Genomic DNA, 23895 nt, shown 5'->3' with positions numbered 1-23895 from the left:
CCAGAGACCTCCAAAACCAAAAAGACTGTCAAGACAGTCACTGAGCCAGTTTTCAGAGTATAAAACTTTCCCTTTGATATTGGTCAAAGGAGTGAGGTGAGCAAGAGTGTGGCAGTAGTTTCACACTACATGCAGAAGGGAAATATTGGTGTTCCATTCACCCTACCAGAACTCCAAGTCTTCAAATAGTGCAGGGCCTGACATCCACACTGGGAATTGCCAGTTAAAAGATAATTAGACCCAAGTTAGTTACAAGCTAATTAGATCCAAGGCTTTCTGTTCAACTACAAATAAATTTTGCACTTCCAAGCCACCAAATCACTACTGTTCAGATCTAGCGGACAAGTTTTTGGTTGTGATCAGTTTGGAAAGAATACCCACTGGACCAAAGTTGCCTGCTACTTCTTGCAGGCATTTGAAACCAAGAGTTTTCTGTTTCTATAATCTCATCTGCACAAAACTTACCTCTTTGGGCAAAGATGTTAATTTGTTTCTATCAGCATTCAAATTGTTCAGCTTCTTTAGTTTTCCAATGCTCTTCGGTAATGACTGTGCCAACAAAAACAAAATATACAAACAGAATTCATAAACACACAGGGTCAGGAAAAAACACTTAACTCACTTTTTAAATTAATTAACAGTCTGATCCACTTTCAGAATTGAAGTGTAGTTAATCCTCATTACTGCCAGACTTTCCAAAGAAGATCCAAAGGTTTATATTGCAAAACAAGTGCCTAGGAATGTCAGCTTCTAACACAAATTCACTCATTAATTATCTCTGCACTACGACAACAGACACACAGCTGTGTACAGAATGCATGTATGTAGGATGTATTATCTAACTTTACACTCCCAAAATTGTTTCTTGGTTAGCTATCTCCTAACTCAGGTGCTATGAACTAACTATGAACTATGTTGGAGAGGCATCGTCCAAACAGTCTTAAGCTTCTAACTCAACCCTCCAAGTGTCAGTGTCACATGAAGTTTCGAAAAAATGGAAGGAAACATCTAACAGAAGGAATTCTGCTATTTTATTTTAATTGACCACACATTATATTTAATACCTGACCAGAGCAGATCAGCAGAGCAAGGAGCAGTACAAGCTCTGCAGTGCTCAGGGCTTCTATCCAGTTCCAGCAAGACTGATCCAAATAATGTACAGCAAAAACTGGCAATAATGCAACACACCACAAACTCCCACATGAAAAAACACAATGAAGTAAAGGATACCTGCACTCCACATGCTCCAATTCTCTCACTGATCATGAAACACTCAAGAGTGAATATGTAATTGCTTAAGCATTTGAAGGGTGGATTGTTACTACACACAACTTGATCTCTAGCATCCATTTAACAGGTAAGAAATAAGATGCATTTAAAGTAAATGCACTGCTTAGCAGCAGCAAGGATGAGTAACCTAATGAGCTAAGTGATTCAGCACTTAACAGCAGGTCTTATTACCACCTGCCATCTGAGCAGCCATGACCATGCATACCTGCAGCTGGTTTTCTGTGAGAACTAGTTCAGTAAGGCTTTCACAGTCTCCAATGGAATCAGTTAGTTGAATCAGCTTGTTCTGATCAACCTTCAAAATCGAGAGTCTCCGCAATTTGCCTGGACAGAAAAAACAACGTGGATTTTTAGTCTAGTATGCTCCAATACCTTTAATTACATAAATTTTTACTGCTACAAAACTCCCAGAAATCTTCTAAAACAATGAATTATATTTTTTTGTAAAATAAAAGAACCCAAGCACTGCTTCACTTAGTACTTGCACTATTTTTCAAGTTTTAATATCACTGAATTTATACTCAATATAAATTTAAGCATAATAAACTGTAATAAAGTTACAATCTGAATTTTATCCCACATAAATATCAAGGATGTGTCTGCCCAAATGCCTATAAACACGTGAAAATTATCTGTCTGTTCCTCAATTATACAGTGTTTGTTAATAAAGAAATGTTCAGAACATCACCCACACCTAATCAGCCACAGTGAGAACATCTTGCACTGATGTGACAGCCCAAACCCAAACAGGATCAATGCCTCTTTCTCCTAACAGAGAACCTAATTAGTCAGACACAAAACCCAAGTTTATTCTTTAGATGAGAAATCAAACTTCTTTGAAGGTGATTTTCTCATGAAGAACAAAATACTATTTCAGGTCAGAAAATTCACTTTGTTCTACTCCTTTGTATCAGAATGGTCTTTGGTGCAAAAGCTGACTCCGGCAGAGCCCAAGATAGAGAGTTTGGGTGATACCTCCCTGCCATCTCTGTGTGGTCCAAACCAGCTGTAACAGTCTGGAGTATCAAATTCACTGATGACATTAATTCATGAAGGCATGTCTGACACACAGAAAGATTGCAACCTAAACAGAAACCTAAGGTTTAGCACAGAGAAGTGCAGAGCTCTGCACGCAGACAGAAGAAACCTGTGCACCAGCACAGGCTGGGAAGTAAAATATACAGCTATACAGGAGCCCTGCTGGAAAGAACATGGGTACTATGGTGATCATTAGGTTGAATACTAAACAGCAGTGAGCTCTCATCAGAAACAAACACCAACTAGACTACATTAGAATTATGGCCAACAGATCAATGGAAGTTGCTGTGTCCTACCAACCTGCAATTAGTGAAACCGCACCTGTAGAATCATTCTAAGTTTCACGTGATGTCCTGTCTTCCCTTTAACTCCCCTGTTCAAGTGATGAGGGTCCAGTAGGAAGCTACCAAGATGGCCAGGGCATGTGTGAGCTGGCTTTGTTGACTCCCACCAAAAGACAGACAAGGAGGCATCTGGGAGCTGCCCAGAACCACTTGCAGGGCAGTTACGACATGACAGAGCCAAACTCTTCTCTGCAGTGCCAGGTGAGGCAGCAGTGGCTGCAAATCACAGCGTGGGAGATCCCATCTGGACATCAGAAGCAGCTTCCTCAGTGGGATGTGGTGCAGCACTGGCACAGGCTGCCTGGGGGTGCTGGAGCTCCATTAGAGCTCTGGAGACTGAGGCGACACGGCCACAGCTGAGCTGAGCCACTGGTGCTGGTGAGAGCCCTGCTTCCAGAGCACTACAGATCCACCAGTCCCAGCAAGCATTCGGTGATCAGCTGGGCAGGAGCTCCCACAGAGACCAGCACAGGTCACTTCAGTCAACAAGCTCCATCTAGCCAGGTGCACGTGCTGCTGACTTTCAGAAGCTACAGCTCCATTTCTGATGTACAACAGCTGCACTGGCCAACACAGTCACCAGAGAGGGCTGCTACAACTCCCTGTCAAACACATATTAATTAGGCAGCTGTAGGACCTACAGTTGTCACCCCACTCCCCCAAGTCTAATTGCTAGAGAAACTTTTCTTAGTCTTATATAGAATATACAGTAAGGGGGAACATTTTATAAATGTTAAATATAGTTAAACCACATTCATGAGGCCTCCTTCCCCTACACCTATATTTTGGGGGGTTAAAAAAATAAAGTCCTCTCAAGTCACACTCCTACAACATGGAACTTTCCAGAAAAACAGCTGATGAGTAGAGAAAAAATGCTTGTCATCTACTTGCCACAACACTACTGCTTGGGTAAAAAACATACACCTTAAAAAAGGCACTGGTAATGCTTCAGGAAACATTCTTCAGTTACTGAACCAAATCAAAGGGATAGACACAGAAAGGTTGTAGTTTGAGTCCTCAAGGCAAGGACTAATGGGCTGCAAGGCAAAGAGTCTTCCACTAGGTTCAGTAGAGGATTAATCACATTGTCCAACTGAAGATAAATACACCATTCAAAATTCTGTATTTTTTGTAGTGATGCTCTCAGCCAGTCTTATTAAGTGACCCAAAGCATGTTACAAAGCTAAAATTTTACAATGAAAAGAGTTCTGATGGTGAAACAGATACAATGGGAACTGAAGGGACTTATTAACTTTTATGCTGTTTGGGAGGTATCAAGTGAAGACTGAAAGAGGATTATGAGGGAGTCATGCAGACAATTAAAATGCAACATTAACAGAGCTATGTATTTGCTACAAAGCAAAAGGAATAAAAACCAACACAAGACAAGCTCATCTCTTGCACAATAAGACTTTAAAAACCCAAATGACTTCCAGTTACAGTGGATTAAATGGTTCTGTGTGATACCATTCACTTTGTACTCACCAATGCCATCAGGTAAGACCTGAAGTAAATTCTGAGAAACAAGCAAGTCTGTTAAAGAAGTCAGACCACTAATTTCTTCAGGAAGGCATTCCAATTTATTTTCAGAAACATCCAGGCAAAGCAGGTTTTTCAGGTTTCCTACTTCCTGCGATACAAGGAAAAAAATTTAAGTCATGCCCAAACACGTAAGAAAGCACTTTGAAAAATGTGCCATCACTATGAAATTCCACAAAGAAAAACAATTATCTGTATGACCTCTTAATTGGCCATTCTTTGTATGACCTCTAAAGCAGAAAAAAGTAAATAATTACACTTTACATATTATAAACTAACCAAGTGATTCAGTTCATAGTTTCTTATTTTAAATATTAAACTGGCTTCAGTAGTCAGGGAAACTGTGCTGAGCATACTCAGGCAAGCACCATGCAAAGCTGGAGTTTTCCTCAAGTAAAGACTGCAGAGTTGTTTTTTTTCAGAATGGCAGATTATCAACCACTACGTAATTAAACTCTACCCCTCCCAATCAACCCTAGGCAAATTAGGATTAGTCTCTCTTGGCTGCTACAGCAACATGCCATGGCATCTAAGCATTTCATATCTTCACATCTTCCAACTACAACAAATGTAGAAATAGGAACTGGGGGTATTGCAAGCATATTTGAACTGCCAAGTTATACTGCCATCATCTACTATTGTTAATGACTATTTAAGTTTTTATCACAGCAATCCAACCCTCAGAGAAATACCTTTGCCTCTGTTAGCTTTCAGAGCACCTCCCCATTCCCCATGCACAGACATCCCTATACACACTTGAGGACAGATCTCATTTTAGTTATCCAAATCACCTGTCAGAGAACAGAACAGCTGAGGAAGAAGTGCCTTTTACATATATGAAATTTTCATACAGCAACCACCTTGATCCTAACTTATAAGGTCAATTCTTTTACTTTTCAAGTGTCTGCCTCTCAAAAGGCATTTCATTAAACACATACCTTTTATCCTACAAGTTCATCCTTTGGACATAGGACAAAATACATAAAAATGGCCAGTTTCAATAAAAATGGCTGCTGAAGTCACACTTGACCTTTTATGAATGATCATTTCTCTAATTATTAGGCCAAGCCAACAAAAATAAAGTCACCTAAACCCACTAAGCTGTAACTGATTAACAAGATATACGGTTGACAATGAGATCCACACAGCAAGTAATAGCAAACTGCAGGATGAACAGAAGAAAACAGGTTTTGACTTGGTTGTAAGGGAACAAGAAGGAAGAGGAACCATCCCACATCCCTCATTATAAAAGTTCTTAGGAAAGGGAATTTAGAGTGCTATAAGCTTTAAATGCTAAGTTCCCTCATCCCATGACTGATGTCAGATGGGAGATTTGCCTGCATAAATCTAAATTTCTATTTATGGCAACAGTTCCATTACTGTACTTCTTCCAAACACCATGCTTCAATGGATGAAGATGACTACAAAAAATGGGAGGGGGGGAGGGGAGTTTCTCACTCAAAATTTTTAAAACTGCAATTCAGATAGATACACAAGGTGAGGGTTAGCTCAGACAACTAACATCTCCCTGATCTTGGGTAAGAATTATGAACAGAGGATGTGTCATTCTACAAACTGAAAGGAACCAGTTATTCCTTATTAACCCTGCCTATTGGGAAACAATTCCTTTGTCAAAATGTTTAAAAGAAAATTCCTGACAACATACAGTATCATGGCCAATCCCTTGCAGAGGAATTTATTAAGAGAAAACCCTTACACACCCAAAACCAAACTCAGGCAATGCAGACTGAGAAAAATATTCCATTTTAAAGCACTTCCCTGTAGGAATAAATGAAAAGGAATTTCAAAAACATCTTCAAAACATTATCAGTAGAGCTCATTTTTACCTGAGGTATTTCAGCTAATTGGTTTCCATCCAACCAAAGGTCTTTAAGATTGAAAAGTGCACCAATTGTTTCTGGCTACAACATAAAAAGCAGTAAAGTTAAGTTGCATAGGAACTTCAATTGAAAAAAATGGCCATCCCACAATTACAGTCTAAGTAAACCAATTCTTCCTGCAAGCACTATTTAGATGTACCTTGGTTAGAAATAGCAAGGGTGACTGTAAGCATTTGGGAACTCCATTATACAAATTAATTGCTATAGCTTAATAAGCTACCATTCTTTCCTGGCATGCACTAAGAAATTGCCTGCACACCCTTGATCTACTGAAAATCCATCCAACATTTTCCTGAATCACCTTAAGGGAGGTGACAGATATATTTTTGGTAGATCAATCTACAACAGTGTAGTGATCTCTCAACCCTTAACAGTTTTTCCTGTTAAGTAGGAAATCTTTCCCAAAGATTCCTACTCTCACCCTGGAAATTGAACTTTCATCTGTGCTTACCCATCCAGCTCCTGACACAAGTCCATGTGGTCTTTGTAACTCCAAGCACAGACAAAGTTTTATGTCCCTCCACTCCTTTTTATTTCCATAAAAAAGTTGTTCCACGCTCTCATTTTCTAGAGATCAGCTGCAGGTTTTTGAGTAAAGTGAAACTGTACTGAACAAGACTAAGCAGATATGAAAACACTAGCTCACTGTCAAAATTCATCTATACCTATAAAAAGACTCTCCCTCCATGCATTTTTCTTTCTTCAGTTTTGGACATCATATAACCCATTTCATCTAAATGATGCATAAAACAATACCAATGTGCAGTTTCGGTGGTATGTCCTCTTACCAAATGATAAAGTTCATTGTTCCCTAAATCAAGTTCTTCTAGTCGCTGCAGCTGGGCAAGTGATCTGTGAGATGAGATAAATCAAAACAAAACCACATTAGACTAAAGCAACAGAAACCCCATGTATTTGAATAAGCTCATTTTACTGAAACTTGAATTTCAAATTATAATGTACTGTAGGCAGACAGTTATTTTACCAGGAACAGACTGTTTGCAGTAACATCTTACTGAAAAAATAATTTGGTTTGTCAGTGTAACTGTATGCCCTTGAAACTTAAAACTTAGTATAGGCAGTCAATTCATTACTCTTTTTTTTTATTATTATTTTAACAATAAGTCCCCTGGGGTAGCAAATGCCACATACTTTAGTACAGTTAGTTAGATTTATATTTAGGGGAAATTTACAGTTATGCAACTGCATAAAAATTCCCCATAAGGATCACATAACTATTTGACTCAAGTGTCAATATCCATCGTTTATCTTCTCAACACGATCCATCAATTTCCGAAATACTTCAGTTTTTGAGACTGCAAATAGAGAGAAGCACAAAAGGCTGTAAAAGAAGTTTAAACCGACAGACAAGAGAGGGCCACCCTTCAAAATCAGGCTGTTGTAGAGCTCTTGTTTACTTTCCCCAAAGCTGCAGTAGCACGAAAACCAGAGGGAATCGTCAGCTACATTAGTAACAGTCAGAATTTTCCAGGAACAATAACAATGTCAACATTTTTTATAGTTTCATACTGACACTGCATGGCCAAACTTAGCCAGCAACTCTTATCTTCTGACCACTGACATTAAAGTGTCTTGTGGCTCACTGCTATGAAGAGCCACAACCAAGGCACTGGATAGACTGACAGGAAAAAATTACCCCAAAGCAATGGGGGAAGAGCTCCTGATTAAAAAAGGTTAAATCTTTTACAGCATCCATTAGATTATTTAAACAAGCAGAACAGGAGTCACCAAAACTCTTGTAAAAAGCAATCAGATAGTGAAGGAAGGAAACTCTCTTCACCAGAGAAAGAAGAGGATGCTTCTAGGCAGACAAAAAGGATCTGCACAGTATAAAATACCAAATCAGTCTAACAAAAGACCACCAATTCCTCTGCCACAATACAGACAGTACAGAGACATCTAGATAACTTTTTTCTTCAAAAAGCACAGTGGGTGAAGTCAGACTTCAGACATCAGCAGGCCCAGTTTGCTACCAAGGGTTTCATCTCCAGGTTTTAGAACCTTTTGGCTACTCAGCCTTGAATACAAACGCTTATTTGTTATAAAGGTCTAGAGTAAAAATTTCAGAGATCTTACTGCCCTACTTTCACAGTTACAAAATTTCATCATGAGAACAACCCAAACCACCACTCCCACTGCAGATGGGCTTGTCCAATGCCTGCAGGATGTGTTTGGTGCTGCTGTATTTCATACAGAGTATTTTTATAGAATAAAGCCAATCCATGCAGACTGCAGGCTCCAGCTACTAATCAAGTACAACTAGAAGTAATGGATGTAGATGTTGCTAAAAGAAGGTTGTCTCTCATGCTGTCAATTTGCTTTAGATATTTTTTCTAGCTGTCATTCAGTTTCATACATTAGCAGATTTTAAGAATAAGAAAATTTTATGTTAATATAATGAAACACATGCAATGTGACTTACTCAGGTAAATATGTCAGCAAATTTTCTCTCAGTTCCAGTGAAGCCAGGTTATAAAGACTAAAAAAAAAAAAAACAAAAAAAAACCAAAAAAAAACCACTACATTTTAATTCCACCTTACTTTTTATATTCCACATTTTAAAAAGAAAAGTGTGCATTTACACAGTTTAAAACAAGTTGCTATGAACTGATTTTTTGGGTTTTTTTAATTACACCAGATCATCCTGTGAAAGGCAGAATAGAAAGACGAAGTTTTTGCTTGTTTCTCTGTGATACTTCAACAGATTAAAGCTAGAAAGTAAAGAGACAAACACAAATTCCCATTTGTTAAAAGGTTTGTAGCTCTAAGTTACTAAACAGAGTATATTATATTATACCTAGACTGCTTTTACTTACTCACCTTTGGAATCTGGCATGGGCTACCAAAGTTACAGAGCAACAGGCAAACCCATCACTGTCCTAATGAGAGTGTGCTCATTACTCTAAGTGACATTATGCTGCTAAGCGGCTCACTTACTCCATATCCCAGGCTTTTACTAGCATCACCATAGCAACATTCAGATTTCACAGGGGTTTATTTATGACTAAATGGAACACAAGGAGTCAGACATTATCCCAACACTATAATCTGCTCTAATCCTCCACCATCCCAGGGAAAAATGAAAATCAGATATGGTGACTGCAAATAAGTTTTCAGCAACAGAATTATGTTCTGTCCTGCTGTGCAGAGAAGGGGGACAGTGTGTAGGCCTTGAATAAAATCCAGATAAAAAGATCAAGAATTCCACTCAATTTGAAATAAATGTTAATTCTAAACTGTACACTTTAGGAAAAACAAAAAAGCAAGCCCATGCATTCAGACTACATAAAATTGAAATGTTTTCCCATCTCGAACAATACCAGTTTACCAAACTACAGAATAATTAGTTAGCTCCAATAAAAAAAAGCTGATAATAAAACTTCATAGCCCAATAAAAAAAAAAAAAACTTCACATTGCAACTTCCATACAGTTATCTAAGCAGAGAAAAGCAACAGAATTGATATGATGACTAATTAAAAAGGAAAGAAGATTTTTTCATGGATTGACTTTTGATGGTGTCTGAGAAATAAATCCTTATCTCATGCACCTGTTTCATACTGCACTCAAGAAACAGTGAATGAAGTCTCACAGGAGCTTTGATTACAGTCTCAGCAGCCCTTTACAGCTTTTAAAATAAGCACATTTTACCCAATGGGTTCTGTATTTCTCCAGAAGTACAGTTTAAATATACCACATAGGCAAAGATACTTTAGTAGAAGTCTATTACAAATTCAATTAAAAAGATAAGTGAGTATAATGCTACTACTGCCACTCAAAATCATTGACAGAAATAGGCAAGCCATCACTCCAACAACACAAGAGGAAACTCACACATAAAAATTTTAACACTGTAAAACACAAGTCAAAATGAGACATAGTATCCAACGTCCTCATGGAAACCAAACAAATGGAGGGGGAGAAGAAAGGGTGATGAGAACCATTTCTCTCCAAAGGGAATGTGGGTCTGACCTTGCTCACATTGCCACCCACAGACTGCCACTACATTTGTGTTTACAGGTTTTCTAGAAACCTACTCAACCTTCTTTTGAATGTTCCTTTTCTCTGCTAATTTACATTAGGTGAGGTCCATGATTCATTTTTATCAAGAGAATACAAAAGGGATGTGCACACCTCCGAGCTGCCTCGTAATCTGGTGTTTACACATCACCCTGCATCTACTCATCTCCCTCCCCATCACACTGAAGCGCTGATGAGTAAAATGGTGCAATATATTAATTTCTTTTCTTACCCCAGACACCACTTTGGCTGTGGCTGAACATAAATATTTGTCAGAAAAAGCACATTCAATAGCAAGAACTTGGGAACCACCATCTTAACCAGACTCATCATAACATTAGACTGGGGCAGGCCAGAGAATCAGCTCAGGAAACTGATCCTGGTTAAAAAAAACCCAGCAAGGAGAGTAACACAGATCCCCAATCCAATGCAGAATAAATCCCCTTAAACACCTGGGCCAGTACAGCTGCCAAGGAGGTGCAAGGAAGGCAGATGTGCTGCAGCACTGTGAGCACTCATTGGCAGCGGTGCCCTTCTGAGTACCTTGTGAGCATCCCTGCAGAGTGACTGTGGCTCACCACAGTCCCAGCCTAGGTGCTCTTCTTGTGGGAGTTAGCTACCTGCCAGATTGTTTTCATCTAAGGACACAGCTTTCTGAGGGAGAAATGCTTTAGTTATTCAACAGCTATTCTCACCCACAGCATGCTCACAACCCTAACTCTACCCTGGAACAAAGGAAAAGATACTGCCCCACACTCCTTTATCCTTTCCACTTCTTCCAAGTTCTTGAGTCCAAATCCAGTATAAGCAGACCTCAATAAGCCAAATTAAGCTTCCCACCAATATAGAGACTTAAGTCTATGAAGTTTAAACCAGCAAAGCTGCATCATTAGAGTGAAATACTATGCTTAAGATGGATCCATCTGACAGAGAGGCCAGAAAATGAAAGGACATTTGTGACTTATTGTTCTTAAATCTTGAAGACCTACAGAAATGGCTCCCAGGAAACCTATGTGCTGCAACCTAAAATGTGACAGGTATTGTATAAAATAGTATCATATAAAAGACATGCTGATGTACTGAAGCACTAATCTCCAGTACATTAAAAAGCAGAGGTATAGCTCGCCCTTACATTTACCAACAGGTTCTAAACAAATTGTGTGCTAAAAAATGTACTAACATTTTTCTGATTTTATTTTTTGCTAAGAAACACAATTTTAAGTCTTTTGCAAGAAAAATTCTACATAACTTATTATTTTTCAAGTATCTTTTCTGATTTAGTAACACCCTTTCCAGAAAGTGCAATCCTTCCTCTTCTCAGCTACAAATAGCCATTTTTCACAATATGCTAAATGAAATAATTTCTTTTTTCCCTATGCCCTTAATTTTACAGGTGCACTGTCAGTCCAGTATTTCTAGAGTCCCTGAAAAGAACTAAAGCAAGCCATACCTTACTGATTTCAGAATCTTCCCCTAATTCTAATCTCCATCTTGAAGAAAAAAAAAAAATCAGTCATGGGAAGTTACCATAAAACACAAAAGCAACAGCAATGTAATTTACTCAGACTGAAGACAGATCAATCAGCAGCTGGTCACCAACTGCATTTAGAAATGCAAAAGCACCACAGAGCATTGCAGGCTGCTTTCCAACAAACAGTCCTTACTTCCCAAAAAAATCCAACAGAAAATGCACAAGCAAATGTAATTTATATTCTAAAAGAGAAAGAAAAACAAAACAACAACAGCAAAAAGAGGAAAAAAGGAAAAAAAAACTGAAACCAAACATACAAAAAAACCACTATCAGAAGATACTATTTTGCCACAGCTTGTAGAAAGCATTAATATTGTAATAATTCTCTCTACAAAAGCTACCACACAACACAGACCTCAAACACTGAGCATGTGTATGACATTACTGAGCACCAGGGAACAGACAAACCAGGCAGAGGATGAAGTTAACTGAAATAATTGCAAGTTTTCCATCTCAGCATTCCAGATGATTACTGGCATAAGGGTGGAACCAAGTTGAATTTAAAGGTACAACATGGCTATAAATGTCAGTTTCAGTATAAACCAGATATACTCGTTCAGCACTCAACCTACAGTAACTGTAGATACTCATATTCACTGTGAGAACTAGAAGAATGAAGAGAATGTGAAATCAATAACTGAGAACAAAACTAACAGCAACAAAATGCTGAAGTGTCTTTCCTCATCATTCCCGTCAGGTTTTGAACAAGAAACGCGCAATTCAACACAATCTACAGATACAGAATACCACAAATATTCCTTCATCAACTGCAGCAGTCTACTCTAAAACAAAGGTTAGACTAGAATCATCTGCTAAAACTAGAAACAAAGCCTGTTGTTCTTTTTCTTCCAAAGCAAGTCAGTTTGGATTGATTACAACAAGATTATCAGCACTACCATGTTCCACAAAACAACCTTTTCACAGACAGATGACTCTCTAAACAAGAGATTCATTGCAATAGGTTAAAAAACATCACTGAAGTTAAAATTAAAAAAAAAAAAAAAGGAAAAAAAAGACATGTTCCATCGTTGCTTTGGATGAAATTAAATTTTAAGTGTACAGCACATATTAAACATACTTTATTTTTTAAAGTTATAAAATACAAAATTTATATGATTTTATCCTAGAACTTTAACTTTGAGAGACAGTTGCAGCATATTCCTCTATCCATGGGGACAGAAAGTCAGCCTTAAGAGTAACTAACAATAGACAACATAATACACCCCATTTCTATCACAGTCCCTGCAAAAAGACTAGGAGCTCCAAGCCCTTGGAAGAGACCAGCAAAGATTTCTGAGAGAAGCACTGGGAAGCATGATAAGCCATATGTGATTTCCTTCTGAGAAGAAAAAAAAAAAAAAGAAGAAAAAATAAAAAGCAAAAAAAAGCAGCTAAAATTACAGAATTGGAAAGAGGAATGTGGGAAAAGCTAGGAAGAAACACAGATGATAAAAATAACTCATATAAAAGCTAAAGATGCTCAGTCAATAAAAACGGAACATTGCCCTTCTCTTGTGTAATAAAAGCTACACTTTTTGAACTTATGTCAAAAGCAGCACACAGCTGAGCCAGCAACACAAGAGTACAAGCTTTGGGAAATAAGGAAGCAAAACTGGAAGAGATGAAGATCTAAAGCACCTGCAGAAATCCATGGCTGGATCTGCACCCCTTCCAGCAAGTTTTGGCTGGCTAGGGGAATATAAAATCCCAAATGTCATTTTTCCTCATGTTTGTAAAACTGCAAAAAGGAGAAGACAGGACAATGGGCATAGCCCCCATATTTATACAGAAAAAGACAATGTCCTGCACAGTAAGGATAGGTAAGGTGAGAACACAATATAGATTCTGAATATAGTCTAGTATTATACTTTTTATGCAGCAGCAGCAATGACTCCAGAACACAGCCCAAGGATGCAGAACACAGAAATGAGAGATTAAGTCCATGTTTTGACCAGTGCACCAGTTCCAAAGGACTTCAGTTCACTGGGTCAGCATCTGAACATTACTGGTGATTAGACACCCTGCCTGGCTATACAGCTCATACACATTGAAATATTCATCATGACACTAAACTTTCCTTCTAGGCTGGGAAGGAAAGGAGTCTAAACTAGGCAATTTACTGTCCTTTTTTTGTGCAGAAAAGGAACATGTGGTGGTCTATTCAAGGGTCTACCAAGAGATAAGGTAACTAGTACTCTGACAATGGCATAAAAATGCATGAAACTAGCCATATTTAAATATATTACAGCCCATCCCCACTGGCCAAATAAAACCACCAGTAACAGTATGACCCTGGCCCAGGACACACCAGTTAGATGACTATGCACTCATGTGACAGGTTCCTAGTAAGCTATTCCCATCCCACAAGGCTTCTAGCTGCAGATCAACAATGCAATGGAAATCTGATGTTTAGCAGCTTTTGTTGCCCAAGAAAATGATAGAGTTAATCAGTAATTAGCCAGCTCTCAAAATACCACTTACTCAGACTGTAAGTATTTGAAGGTACTTGAAAAAAGTACATTTCAAAAGGTATTTGAAGACTACACCTCAGGGACAGGCTCCTGTTCCAAGTCACTCCCAAAAAAAACCTTTCTGTTCTCCTCTCTTGACCTTCCTCAGCTGCACACAGACCCTGAAAAGAGCAGGTGTCCAAACTCCCAAGGCTGTATCAGCCACAATCACCCTGGTCTGCATAAAGAATGTTTCACCAGCCAGTTGAGGGAAGCGATTCTATTCTGCACTGGTGTCTCACCCTGCATCCAGCTCCAGGGGCCCCAGCACAGGAAAGGCACAGTCCTGCTGCAGCAGGCCCAGAGGGGGGCCACAAAAACAGTGAGAGGACCGGAGCACCTATCCTGTGAGGACAGGCTCAGAAAGTTGGCATTTTTCAGTCTGGAGAAGAAATGTTTTGCAATGAGAGCACTGAGACACTGTAACAGGACACCCAGAGAAGCTGCAGATGCATCCTCCCTAGAAGCCAAAGTCAGATAGAACAGGGCTTTGAGCAATGATATCTAAAGAAAGATGTTTCTGCCCACAACAGAAGGGCTGGATTAGATGATCTTTAAGGTCCCTTCCAACCAACTCAAACCATTCTTTTGAATTAAGTGCTTAAAGTTGGACTGTTTCAAGAGCTCCTGTAGCACGTACACCTTTCCAGGGTTAACTACCACTTCAGCTGAACTTCCCAGAGTCTGCCATATTTCACCCAGCTACTATACCTGCCAGCAACCTATCTTCCCCGTGTCTGAATAACCAGCTCCATGTGGATTTTTGGTGTAGCGACATTTCCAACGCAACAAAAGCAGTATCAGCTGCATGAGGAAGGATTATGCTTCCAGGAATTACTAAGAGTCTCTTAACACATAACCACATAGTTCCAGGCATGCACTTTTCTCACCTTTTTAAAAAGGTTCAACACTACATGCTTATTTTTCTTCCAACTACGGCATAATGCTGGCATATAATTAGACAAAGTTACCATGAAAGAACCTTGAAATTCATATCCATCATATGGTAACCTACAAATAGTACAGTAGTTCTACCTCGGTTACCTTTTGCTCATAGAAACTTGTTCTACAATGTGAATGATTAAAAAGTTCATTGATGAACTTTTGTAAAACTAATTGACAGAATTAAAAACGAGACCTTCTGCCCACACCATGCAACAGGGGAGAGCGATTTATGCAAATTCTTAGGTACTGAATGCCAAAAATTCTTACATGAGCTAGAAATTACAGGAAGTATTAATTTCCTAATTGAGGGCACTTCCTTATTTCAAAATAAACTGATCTCCACATGTATGCCATGGTTCTACCTCGGAATACAAGAGAAGCTGGAAAAGCAACTAGAAAGCAAAGTAAGTAGATCTGGTTTTGATGAATTTGTTATTTTGTCTCACCAAACTTGTTAGAGACCATTCTTTCAGAAATATCTTCGAAAGCTTTCCTCCTCCTCCTCCTTTTTTGGAGGCAAAGTAACTTCATGTAACTTGTATCTAAATTAAACATTATTCTTTCCTCTCAAGTTTCAGAGTATAACATTCAGGGGAAAGGCATGAGGCTCTCCTTAGAAGTCTACTTCTAGAGTTTGATAAGCAGAACAGCATTCTAGCAGTAATTGTTGTAACAATATCTGAAATTAAGGATTATGTTCTTAACATTTGTAATTTTCTACAGAGCTGGGAGAATTGGACACAAATTAGGGTGGGGAAATACTCCTTCCGAAGACTGATTTTAAATAGGGACCAAAAAGGGGAAGTTGATAATTTTGTCATCTTGGACTTAAACAGTAAGGACACTGAAAGTCAGAGAAAGTGCATTTGCATAGCCAGTTACTTGAATTGAACTGTCAATACCATTAATTGGCTTATAAAAAGCTACATATCTTCCACAAGTAAAAACAGGATGAAAAGGCATTAAGTTATCAGCCACTGAGGGAGAGCCTCAATAGATGGCCAGTAGTACAAGTCACATTCAAGTTTTAAAAATGAAGTTCTACATATTATGGCCAAGGAATTCCCTAAATGTGTTACAGAGTCTAAGTTTGGCTTATTTGCTTATCAAGATTACTGAAATGGATCAGGAAGGCTAAGCCATTTCACTATTACAACAAAATTTTGATTTTAAAATATCTTCCATTCCACCTATGCAATATCAGTCTTCAATGATTTCAATAAAAACGGAATAATTTAACTTTTAAAAAATACTGCTAAATAGATGTTAAAAAATCTTTTACTTGCGTAACATACAGGATGCAACATCTCTTATTTAAAGGCCAGATGGCACTGCATTCACTATTACATTGCTAGTGTTCCTGAAATAAACTTCCAAGTTCTTAACATTCAGTTTTGTCATCTACCAACCAGCTGTGATTAACACTGAATGCTCTACCTACTCAAACTCTGTAAATATTTCTTGCCACGCTAAATTCAGTTAAGCCACAGTAGGAGTTTTTAATACTATTTATATCAGCCCAGCCAGACCACCTACATATAGTGCTCCTTCTACGTATTTGTGAGATAAGCTTCCCCATCACTTCTGTTGTACCATGTAAGACTCTGTGTTAATGAGACATTATGCTAAACCTGAAAAGAGAATTAAATTGTCTCATTCCACACAATTTTAAAAACATTTTCTATTCTGTGTGATGCTACCAGATGCACAGTCTACACTTGAACACTAAGAAAAACACAGCCATGGACTGGCCCAGGAATCCATTCTAAGGATTAGAATGCCATTCTGATCTGGTTCTGGACCATCTGTATTGAGCAGGTCACCCCTGCCTTTGAAGATCTTTCATTCCCCAGCTACTACTTCCATGATCAACATTAGATATTCTGTTTCAGAAGCTGTTGAAAACTTCGAAACCTCTAGAATTAAACATATGTTTATTTAATTTTAATTCTATTTAATTTAATATTTTATTATTATATTTATATTATTATTTTATTAATACTATTTATTATATTATTATTTATTATTATTTTAATCTAATTTAATAAGCAAAGCCATCACCCTCAGTGACTAATATGAAATCCCTGGGTATTTCTGGCACCATGACTGTTGAAAAGCATGCCTGTAACAAATCTTTCTGTAAAACAACGCTCCTAAGCACAGCAACATTTGTTCTTTTCATTATGTTTGTTTTCACAATGAAATGCCTATTTAAGCATTCTACCTGCTAGCTGCAAATGTTAAAAGGAAAATATCTCTGCTTACCTGGTAATTCCCTTTCAGTAGTAAGGTTCCACAGATCCATTCAGCCTGCTTGCAGCTTGGGGGTAAACCAGACTCATCAGTCATCAGCACCAGAATATCCTTCACATCTAAAGAAATTCACCCCTCCCCACATCAAAAGTTTCTGAAGCTAAAATAAAGCTATGCTACTTTCTTGCATCACAGATTGTGCAGTTGTCTTAAAAAAAGAGGTGGAGGGGAGGGGGAAAACTGAATGATGGGGATATTACATATCATTGTATTTCTATGATCTTTTGCTGAATCCTCAGAATTTTGAAATCATGTCCAGAGACCATCTGTGTATTTTTAGGGGAGGAATAGATTGCGCATGGCAGAGGAAAGCTTTTTTCATCTGCCACATACGAAACTTTCAAAATACCCTATCTGCCAGTCATGAATAATCTCTTACTTTAAGGCTTAACATCCAAAAAAAAAAAGTGATCTGGTAATCTTTATCTTTCCCAGGCACAGACAAGACTGCTGAAAAAATGTGAAAGCTAAAAACAGGGTATGAGTTATGTGCCTGGTGTGCCAATGGGCAGCAGATCTTAAATCACAATTTAAAGCACACTAGTGAAGCTCTGCCCTTTGCTTCAGCCGTTTAAGAATTTAGTTGATTTTGCCACCCCTACAGAATATTACAGATAACTGTCTTTTTCAAATATGTCTTTCATGCTGAATGGACTGTTTTTTCAGCTAAGGCAAATTCCTCATGAAGCACTGTTCTGAGAGTCCAATGCTAGGTTAAACAACAGAGACACATAAAAGGATTTCCAAAGAAGGTACCTGGATCTTATTCAAGCCTAAGAACCACAAATAAATAATAAACACACAAAATTGACACAACCTCTCTTCTCTTTCTAGACATTAAGCCATAAGACCACTATGCAGATGTTTAAAATCATCAGTCTTTACTGGTAAAAAGCCAATATTACAATGGCCTGAAGCCAACACTACAGAATGAACACATATGGAAAAGAAAGGTGCCGGGCATTAGAATATTCATGCTATTATTATAAGACATGTCCTAGGAAGCCTCACAAACATCCCAATTTATTTAAATATCCTTACGAACAAATATTCTGATTTTTCAATTTCAGGAAAAAGTCATGCCCTGTGTTTTGGGTACTATGTGAATAAGGAAGTATTGAAGAAAAATAATCCTAGAAGCAAGGGGAAACTCTTAAATGTTACCCATGCTGGGAGGAACAGGTTATGCCTGCTTGTTGGGCAGCTCTAGACACAGACGGCCCAGCAGAAGAGGCAGGGAAATTAGACTTGCTGTCTTTAGACCGAGAAAGGCTGTAAAACACACTCCTACTCACAGCTTAAATGGTATAACTTGTTTCTCCAAATGGTTCAACTAGCCAACAGGACAAGAACTGCTCCAAGCTGCACACACCTAATTATCAGCTGAAGTATCTCCCATGCATTAGCATTCATTGTTTTACTCCAGATAGCAACCAAAGTGTGAGTTAAGAGAACACAAATAACAGAGAAACACAGAAAGCAGCACTGGTAATATGAGGACAAATAGTCTGCTAACCAGTCCTGTTTTTGTCACACATCATTCTAGAAACAGTAACTGAGCTTAAAAGAAGGAGGTTAAATCCAGCAAGCAAAAACAGCACATGTAACAGCACCAGAAAAGCAGACTGAAGTGGCCACACAGAATAAGAAAAGTTGACATACTGGGAGCATGGCTATGCATAAGGAAGAGGAAAGACAAAAGGCTCAAGGAAGGCCTTGCCAATGTTCTTCAAACATCCAGCTGAGAATACTTCAAAATACTCCTTTTGGCAAAACAAAGGAAAATAAAAATATAAAAGATGTGTGCAGAAGAATGTTTAATAGCACAGTAAGAGTACAGATGGAACTCTACGTACCAGTAGTTTTAACAAATTCAGACACTGGCCTGGGACAGAGAAGCTGAACTCTGGCACTCATACATTAGGCCATAGGAAAAACAGACTGGGTATCTGAATTCACAAGGAAGATTCACTTCCACTAAGGGTTCACCACAAGGCAATTCAGGTCTATCATCTGCCATTAGTAAGAACTTTCTTACTAACATTAAAGTACTGCTGTTTGTAAAAGATTTGCCATTGCTTTTGCTGCTTTCCCCATTTAAGACAGTGAAGCAAATTTCCATCACCACAAGTACGTAACTAAAAAAATTTTCAAAGGGACACTAAGCACATGATGATCTCTGTGCTACAGTAAGATGAGCTAGAGATTTCACTTTCTCTATTACACAGTTTCCTAGACAGCACTATTAAGACTGTAAGCAATTAGGATGCAGTTCCCCAAGTTTGTATATACTCTAGTGGCCAGAAGACCTGCAGCAAGCACAGGGACTTCAAATTTCTCCCCAGACAAGTCCAACTGTAGTAGAATAAACACCAGTATATATTTGTTTGCTCAGTATTTGGCAGATCTCATATAGAGCACATTGGTCCAGCCTATTCCCTCAAATAACAACATGCATTATTATCCAAAGCACACTGAAACTCCAATAAGGCATTTGCAAACATATCCAAACACCTTTTATAGTCTTACTAAGTCTGCTCAGCCAGCAAAACAAAATTAGCATTATTTTTCAATTCCCAGCATTGGGGGAATGGGGTCCCAGCAGATGAAAAAGAACAAAGGAGGGTACAAGTTTGTGGGTTTTACCTTAGGAAAACCCGCAGCATTTCACTGATTTTACCAAATACAAGGTGATTGGCAGCACCATCAAATTCACTTGCAGTAAACTATGAAAATTTTGCCAACTAAAATAGGAAAGCTGCACTTGTTAGTAGCCACACTGAAGAAAGAAAATGTCTTACTTACAGATCTAATGCTAAAAAATCAGTTAAATTCACTCTCAGAAGTCATCCATAAGGACTTCAGGTTGCAGTTCCAGTTCACTACAAGACCTGCCAAGAATTTCGAGTTGGAAACAGATAGGATCTGTCTGTTGGACATTCCTCAAAGGACTTCAGGAATAACTACATTTTGGGTGGACACCCCATGAGTTTCCCGCATGCAACATTATCATTCCTCTGAGTTAGAAACTATGCATTTTCAGTCCAAGCTTCCTGTTGACTTCACAACATATTCCCACCTATTTTGAATACCTGATGAGGCAAAAACACATGATGTGTCTGATGAGCCCCACACATCTGTCTTTGCTTCTTTAAGTAGAAACCTGATAATAAAAATTTCTAATAATGAGATTAAAGTGTTTTTGTAAAAATACAATATTCATATTCTAAATAGCTAATGTGGGAAACTTCTCAGATCAAAGCAGGCCTGTCAGACTTGAATAAAAGTCTGTCCCTCCAGGAAAACTCACCAAGTCCGTCAGGACAAGCCTGTGGTTCTTCCCAACACAAGTGAGGACCCCAATTCGTAGTTTCAATTTCAAGGATCAGATACTGACTTTAAAAGAGGATGGGTAGCATTGCTCTGTTCTGCAAGAGCTCACACTGAAACAGTACCACAGCTTTCCACAAGCTGCTTCGGATCAGTAGAAGGCAAATTTTTAGCTTAATTTCTTGCACAGCTCCACATATGGACATCTCTACAAATTCTGGTATCCCCATTTTAACCGTACTTGTTTCCAGTCATCTGCTTCAAAACAGAGGCTATCACATCACTCACACTACCAAATGAGAGGCAAAACAACATGCTTGTCATGTTTCTCATATTTATTTTCAGAATCAGGCAGGATCCCAAATTTTTGGCCTTTATTTTCAGTAAATGTGAAGTCTGAGCAGGCCTTAGCTGCCAGTGCTGAAAAAGCTACACAGAAAGTTTTGTGAACTTTCACAGTAAAGGAAGAATATCACAGAAGTCCTGGCCCAAGCAATTTTTAGGTAAGACTCTGCTCTCATCACAGGGCACACACTATCTGTACCTGTTACTGCTTGCGGGAGGTTTCAAAAGATATTTTCCACTTCTGTTGCAGCCGGCATGGTGCCAGCTGAGAGCTTTCATACCCATGGGAAGTGGCTAAAGTAATTCCAGTCTCAACTTGACTACATTGCAGGAGCTCTTATGATTAAGATCCTTTCCACAGGACTCCTCTGTTTAGAAACATCTGGATTCTACTGAACTAACAACAAACCAGCAGAATGGGCAATAGTTGTGCACAGCTATTTGCCAGGGGAGAATACTAAAGATGTCTACATATGCTCAATTTGAAACTGGACAAGTACACAGAAGAGAGATTCATTATGGGATATCAATTAGACAAACCAAAATCCAACTCCTCTGAACCAGAAACAGTCAGGGGCTGGAAGAAAGAGTCATCACACACACATATTGTTCTTCTAAACCCTCACTAAACACCTATTTACGACAACAGCAAAAGGAAGCTGGGCTAGATGAGCCTTTGAGCAGAATCAGCACAGTCACTCTCATATATTTTAGTAAGGAGACTTGGAACTATTACTTTCTCCTTCGAATTGGAAGAGAGACACCCTTCTCTCTGCTAAGGGGAAAGAGATTTTCCATCTGCAAAGGTGGATGTTTATTTCAGTGAAAAGGGGACACAGAAACATTGTTCATGTCACTCTCCACGTTTCCACTTTTAAAGTCTGTCCTTGCAACACTGATCTACCTTCCAGAGTGAACAAACATCTTAAAAACTTATAAAATTTAATCTTAACAGCTGTTCCAAGAGTTTTCATCTCCACAGCTCCCACTGAAGGTTTTTTCAAAACCAGACTGCTCCCATAGCTAGTTAGGAAGCTTCTAAATTTCCATCCTGATCACAGCCAGCTTTTACCCATCTGTTCTTGTGCCAGCAATTGCCTGGTTTTGAGCTAAGCTGCAAGCCATCTGACATGTTCACAATAATGGATCAATGGTCTACTTAGGAAAGCAAAAGGTCAGATCAGCATGACAAAACTCTGAATTAAATTTGCTCCTAAAATTCCAAGTTATTTTAAATCCTAAAGAACAGAGTTGAACTATACACATACATACTTTAGGTTCTACATTAACCTACAAATGTTAAATGAAAATTCCATGTTTTAGGATTTTTTAAACAAATCTCTCCAACTTGAAATAATAGAAAAAATAAGGGTAGACCTGCAAATAATTTACAGGTGTATTAAATACGATTATGTGAGTCATTTATACAAGAAAGGCAACAATAAAAAAATAAATTTAAAAAGTAGTAAGGTACAAAGAACTTACTTCCCAATGTTTTCAGGTAGTGCTTGCAGAGAGATGTCATTTACTGAAAGACACGTGAGATTCTGCAATTCAGGAAAGCTTTCAGGCAACCTATGGAGATATTAATTCAAATCAAGGACTTCCAGAAGTACTCTCTTTCAGGTGAGTAAGACTTTATTTAGCAAATACACACAGAAGAAGGAAAGCCCAGGTTCTAGCATGACTCTCAGAAAATTCTAAGTATTATAAAAAAAATCCATGATTCAGGGTGTTTTAAAGTCCCATTTAGGGACTTGAAAGTTTATTCTGTGTCAAAGAAGAGGTGATATACCACTCTCTTCCCTGCACTCAATTTGCAACTTCAAAACACCATAGGGCTTGAGAACATTTTAAGCATTTGAACAAAATTGAAAAATAAAATCAAACACATTAAAAACAAAACCACCCAATTTTTTAAATCATTTTCCTGTATAACCAAATGGTAAAATGATTACATTTTATTCTTATTCAGGCTTCAGTTACACACATGCTTATAGCATGGCCATTCTGTATTAGCTGCTAGGCTGCTTTTCAATTGCTGCTTTTTTGAAAAAACATGCTGTTCACCATGAAGACAGTGTTCTGCTGTTACAGCATTTCACATTCACTGGTTCACAACACAACAGCATGTTAATCCCTCCTTCTTACACTATGAAATGCAGTCATATGCAGAACACTTCCAAAGTTCCCAAAGCATTTATGTCCATCACCCAGCCGGTCTTCTGCAAGGTGTGGCCCCCCCCATTCCCTCACACTGAGGGGCTCCTGTGCCACTTGCTGCTCACTGGCAACACCAAGAACCTCAGTTTGCAGTTGCACAAGAGACAGGATGAGGGAAAGGGGTCAATTAGGTAAGGAAGCAGAAGCCCCTGGCCCAGTCACTCAATTTCTGCTCGACCTGCAGAGCATGCAGATCAAGCTGTAGTGTTTGGTTTGGTTCCTGCTCTCCCCATCACCCAGCTCAAGGCACGTGGTGCGACCTGCAGGCAACTTGCCAAACAGAGACACACCAACAGGCAAATACAACTCTGCACAGGGGAAATGGGGAGAAGGAAAAAGGCAAATTACAGTGTGGGGAAAGAGGCAGATTTCATGTGATCAATTCTGTACTGCACTGCTTCATATTCTGGACCTTATTAACAGAAGATGCTCAATATCTTCAAAATGTGAGCTCCACTGGTACCACTTATTACCATTTAGACTCTAACAGGCTTAAGAGCGGAGTTAAATGCTTTGATTGTCTTTTGCTCAGCGCTGATGTTAACAG

The 23895-nt window shown here is 38.6% G+C and overlaps 1 protein-coding gene across 1 annotated transcript in view; it reads right to left on the bottom strand.

Annotated features, from left to right (window-relative positions):
* The window catches only part of LRRC1 (leucine rich repeat containing 1), a 69461-nt gene that overhangs the window by 14528 nt on the left and 31038 nt on the right, over positions 1-23895 (bottom strand). Inside the window, exons 4-10 of the mRNA XM_058836622.1 lie at positions 22611-22700; positions 8556-8612; positions 6901-6964; positions 6059-6133; positions 4158-4302; positions 1496-1614; positions 466-549 (exon numbers count right to left, since the gene is read on the bottom strand). Of these exons, the coding sequence (XP_058692605.1) occupies positions 466-549; positions 1496-1614; positions 4158-4302; positions 6059-6133; positions 6901-6964; positions 8556-8612; positions 22611-22700 (634 nt within the window). The remainder of the gene's footprint in view (positions 1-465; positions 550-1495; positions 1615-4157; positions 4303-6058; positions 6134-6900; positions 6965-8555; positions 8613-22610; positions 22701-23895) is intronic.

This window comes from Poecile atricapillus, chromosome 3 (assembly GCF_030490865.1).
Source record: "Poecile atricapillus isolate bPoeAtr1 chromosome 3, bPoeAtr1.hap1, whole genome shotgun sequence".
NCBI classification, from domain to species: domain Eukaryota; kingdom Metazoa; phylum Chordata; class Aves; order Passeriformes; family Paridae; genus Poecile; species Poecile atricapillus.
This window is presented reverse-complemented; position numbering and strand designations above follow the sequence as displayed.